Source organism: Clupea harengus, chromosome 11, assembly GCF_900700415.2.
Source record: "Clupea harengus chromosome 11, Ch_v2.0.2, whole genome shotgun sequence".
Taxonomy (NCBI): domain Eukaryota; kingdom Metazoa; phylum Chordata; class Actinopteri; order Clupeiformes; family Clupeidae; genus Clupea; species Clupea harengus.
In genome coordinates this window covers 769,145-773,752 of record NC_045162.1, presented here as the reverse complement: position 1 = coordinate 773,752, position 4,608 = coordinate 769,145, and the positions used below count along the sequence as shown (strand labels likewise).

The 4,608-nt window shown below is 48.0% G+C and overlaps 1 protein-coding gene across 1 annotated transcript in view; it reads left to right on the top strand.

Moving 5' to 3' along the window:
* si:ch73-22o12.1 (poliovirus receptor homolog) overlaps window positions 1-3,672 on the top strand; it is a 31,516-nt gene extending 27,844 nt beyond the window's left edge. Inside the window, exon 7 of the mRNA XM_031576202.2 lies at window positions 2,720-3,672. Coding sequence (XP_031432062.1) covers window positions 2,720-3,261 — 542 coding nt within the window. The 3' untranslated portion in view covers window positions 3,262-3,672. The remainder of the gene's footprint in view (window positions 1-2,719) is intronic.
* The last annotated feature ends 936 nt before the right edge of the window (window positions 3,673-4,608 follow it).

Genomic DNA, 4,608 nt, shown 5'->3' with positions numbered 1-4,608 from the left:
CACTGAAAAGACCCTTAGACACACACACACACACACACACACACACACACACACACACACACACACACACACACACACCTCCATTTTCTACTACCTGCTACTTGACTCTCAACTAGGGCACGATACGATACAAGAAAAGATGCATGTTGATAAAAAACGATTCAGTTCGATTCGATGCGATTCAATGCGATTCGATGCAGTTCAATAATTGAAAACACAGAGTTGAGAGGAAACAATGGACCTCATTCTCGAACATTTTCCTAAGTGTCTTCTTAAATATCTATCCCAACCTCAGAAAAGATCTCCGCTGGATTCATGAACGCCTGGAAATGTGTTCTTAAACCGCCAACGTGTTCTTCGCTGTGCACTGATTCTTTAATTGAACACGCGTTCTCATGCACCTGAGCTTGCATACAGAAACGCCCCGCCAGCTCCTTATAAGGGCATGCTATTGCAATGTGTGCACACTCCACAGGCAACGCGAAAGTAACTTCAGAGACTGATCAAAATTATGTCAAAGCGATGACACCGGTAAACCCACCTAACTTCACCGGTGCAGAGGTGGAGGTACTGTTGCAGAATGTAGATGTGTCCATTCTATTCCATTATGGCTATATCCACGCGATTTGAGTTTAGTGCTTATTTATTTATTCACTGCCATTTGCAGTGTTCGTATAGTGCTTTTATTTATGTTAGGACATCACGATGGCTCGGTCTCGGAATCATGACTAAATGTTAAACATAATTGTTAATGATACAAATATTCTCCTATTTATCATTATTATAATTATTTAAATCCGAGGATGTCTGTAGAATCACGCAATCAACAACGATTTAACTTCCTTGGCTGAAGTAGCTAGCATAGCATTGGCCATTGAAATGAATAGCGTAGCTAGCATAGCATTGGCCATTGAAATGAATGGCGTGGCTAGCATAGTATTGGCCATTGAAATGAATAGCGTGGCTAGCATAGCATTGGCCATTGAAATGAATGGGAGTTGCAATCTGTCATTCTCTCCAGGTCTATATAATACCTCCATGTACCTTCGGGGCGTTATTTGTGAGAATACAGCCTGTCATTGGCCAAAGCCTTCACGCATCGATGTAGTCGTATCTTACACGCTAAAAACGGATATCGATACGTCTCTCCTCTCCTCTCCTCTCCTCTCCTCCTCTCCTCTGTGTGAGGGATAAAGAGAGATTGATTGTGTGTGTGTGGTCTTGTGTCTTGTCTCTAATTGGCCTTTCTGTCTGACGGCTTAGAGCCATTTATAGAAAGACTCCTCTTTGCTTCTTTATTTGAAAGCCTCTTCCTGCTTGTGTGTGTGTGTGTGTGTGTGCAGATACGTGCTTGAGTCTGTGTGTGTGTGTTTGTGTGCACACGTGTTTTTACCAAAGGCAGTTCCTGGAAGCTATGGTGTGTGTGTGTGTGTGTATATGTGTACACTTTTAGAGCAAGTGTGTGTGTGTGTGTGTGTGTGTGTGTGTGTGTGTGTGTGTGTGTTTACATATAGCTGACCGGAAATCAGAGGTAGAGTAGCCTCTGGGTGTGTGTTGCAGTAAACAAGGCTATGTCCAGTGACTTTGACAGTGTGTGTGTGTGTGTGTGTGTGTGTGTGTGTGTGTGTGTGTGTGTGTGAGTTAAACAGGAACACAGTCAGTGACACTGACCATTTGAGACATAATATCATTCCAACATACTTTCCTGCGGCTACCTGCAATTTTTTGACAGCATAGCATGATTGTGTGTGTGCATGAGTGTGTGTGGGTGTGTGTGTGTCACACCTGCTTGCTAGAGGAGACTGAGATTGAGAGGTGAGTGTATGATTTTGTGTGTGTGTGTGTGTGTGTGTGTGTGTGTGTGTGTGTGTGTGTGTGTGTGTGTGTGTGTGTGTGTGTGTGTGTGTGTGTGTGTGTGTGTGCGTCAATTTCTGGTGGACTGAACCCAGTTGTAATACAGCATATACTGCTTTTAGAAGTGTGTGTGTGTGTGTGTGTGAATCTGTTAAATGTGATTGAATTAGTGTGGGTGTGTGTGTATAGCCATTATGTGTGATTGAGTTAGTGTGTGTGTGTTTGTGTGTTTGTGGCTATGTGAATTTGTGGGGCTGTGTGTGTGTGTGTGTGTGTTTGTGTGTTTGTGGCTGTGTGAATTTGTGGGGCTGTGTGAATTTGTGGGGCTGTGTGTGTGTGTGTGTGTGTGTGTGTGTGTGTGTGTGTGTGTGTGTGTGTGTGTGTGTGGCTCTAAGGTAGTCTTGTCCCTCTGTCAGTCATCCGCTCCCCTTGGCTGCTCTTCCTCATCACTCCCATCACTCCATCCATCCGTCAGTCCGTCCGTCCGTCCGTCTGCCTGTCCTCTCTCTGCATGGAGCTGTGTGTGTCCATCATGTGTGTGTCCACCTGTGGTTGCCGCTAGCGATGGAACTGTGGATGATCACCCACCTCTTTTTTTTTTTCTTCTTGCGAGTGAGGAGAGACCCAGCTGCCTGGCCCGGAATGATCACACACACACACACACACACACACACACACACACACACACTGACTTTGGTCTTTAAGAAGTATAAAAATCAGCAACCTGAAATCAGCTATCATCATTCCCTCTTCTCTCCTCTATCTCTCCCTTTTATTTTTCTGTCTCTCCCTCCCTCTCTCTCTCCTCCTCTCTCTCCCTCCTCCTCTCTCTCCCTCTCCCTCTCTCTATCCCTTGTTTCTTCAGATCCTCCAGCAAACCCCTCCAATGCTGGTGTGGTAGCGGGCGTGGTCATCGGAAGCCTCCTAGCCCTCCTATTGGTCGGTGCTCTGGTGGCCATCTTGGTGACGCATAACCGCCGACAACAGCAGCAGGGTTACCGAGGCAACCAGAAAAATGGGGTTTTCGACATTAAGTCCCGCCTCTTTGGCTCAAAGGCCAGTAAAAATGGCGGCGGCCCCAGCAACGGCCCTAGCAACAACAACGGACCAATCTACACCTACAGAGAGGGCGTGTCCGAGGGTGGGCTGACCGAGAAGGCCAATCATGGGCTGGGGGGCGTGGCCACGGCACAGGACATCCTGCTGAGCGGAGAGATGGACGAGGCGGAGAGGAAGAAGTTCGACGAGCTGGAGGATGAGGAGGAGCGATACGACCACTTCACCTCCGCCGGACCCATCCTCCAGCTCCGTCACCATGACGACGAGCATCACATGCCCTACCTCGACGACGACATGGAGTCGCAGAGAGACGGGTCCGTCATCTCCCGGACGGCCGTGTACGTGTAGAGAGACAGACCAATGGGATCGCTCCTTTATCTAGGGAGCAGGACGGGGAGAGGGAGGACAACCAATAGGATCGCTCCTTTATCTAGGGAGCAGGACGGGGAGAGGGAGGACAACCAATAGGATCGCTCCTTTATTTTTCACACAAATCCTATTTTTAATGAGCTGCTCCTGCTCCTGCCTGCGGGACGGACAGACAGACACACGGACGGACGGAGGGACTGGAGGGACTGGAGGATTGAGGGAACGAGGGATGAACTGAAAAGACGGGACGGTGTTCTGACCAAAAAAAAAGGGACAATCTGGCCTTGTGCTCTTGTACTTCCTGTTTGCACCGATGGACACACACACACACAGACACACACAGACACACACAGACACACACAGACACACACAGACACACACAGACACACACAGACACACACAGACACACACAGACACACACGCACTATACACACACACACACTCCACACACACACACACACACTCTGTAATCTCTTTCGGAGTCATTGCGCTACTGGTATCTTAGCTTCTTTAGTAGTTGCCCTCCTGCTGTTGGGTGGTTTTCTGCCCCTCCCTCACCATCGGCCTGTCTACACTCACTCTCTCACACACACACACTCACTCACACACACACCACACACACACACACACACACACACACACACACACACACACACACACACACACACACTGACCAGGAAGGGAGATAAAGACGGGTCGAAAAACCAAGAGAGCCAGAGTACAGTGAAGGCATTGAACACCACATCAGGTGTGTGTGTGTGTGTGTGTGTATGTGTGTGTGTGTGTGTGTGTGTGTGTAATGAAGTTTGAGGTAGTGTCTGTTGGCCTGTGGTTGCTGCTGCTGATCATTTATGAAGGGATGTAATGACACTTTCTCCTCTTAATCTCTCACACACACACACACACACACACACACACACACACACACACACACACACACACACACACTTTTTCAAACAGACACACGCACATACTCACACACACAGATGCTGTGTTACCCATCAGGCTTGCTGTGAACCAGTGGCTAGTTTTGTCTTCTCACCTCTGCAGTTTTTGTCACTGTGAGCGAGTGAGCGCGCGCGTGCGTGCGTGCGTGCGTGCGTGCGTGCGTGCGTGCGTGCGTGTGTGTGTGTGTGTGTGTGTGTGGGTGGGTGGCAGAGAGCGTTAAAGAACTAGAGATAATTGAGTCCCAGGAGGTTGTGTGTGTTTAGGGAGTGACACCCGCCACATAATACTAGTTTTTACTATATTTTTAACTATATGTAAAATATGACACGATAAACTGATATTCTATAAATGAGTGTGTGTGACCCACGTGTAACTGTT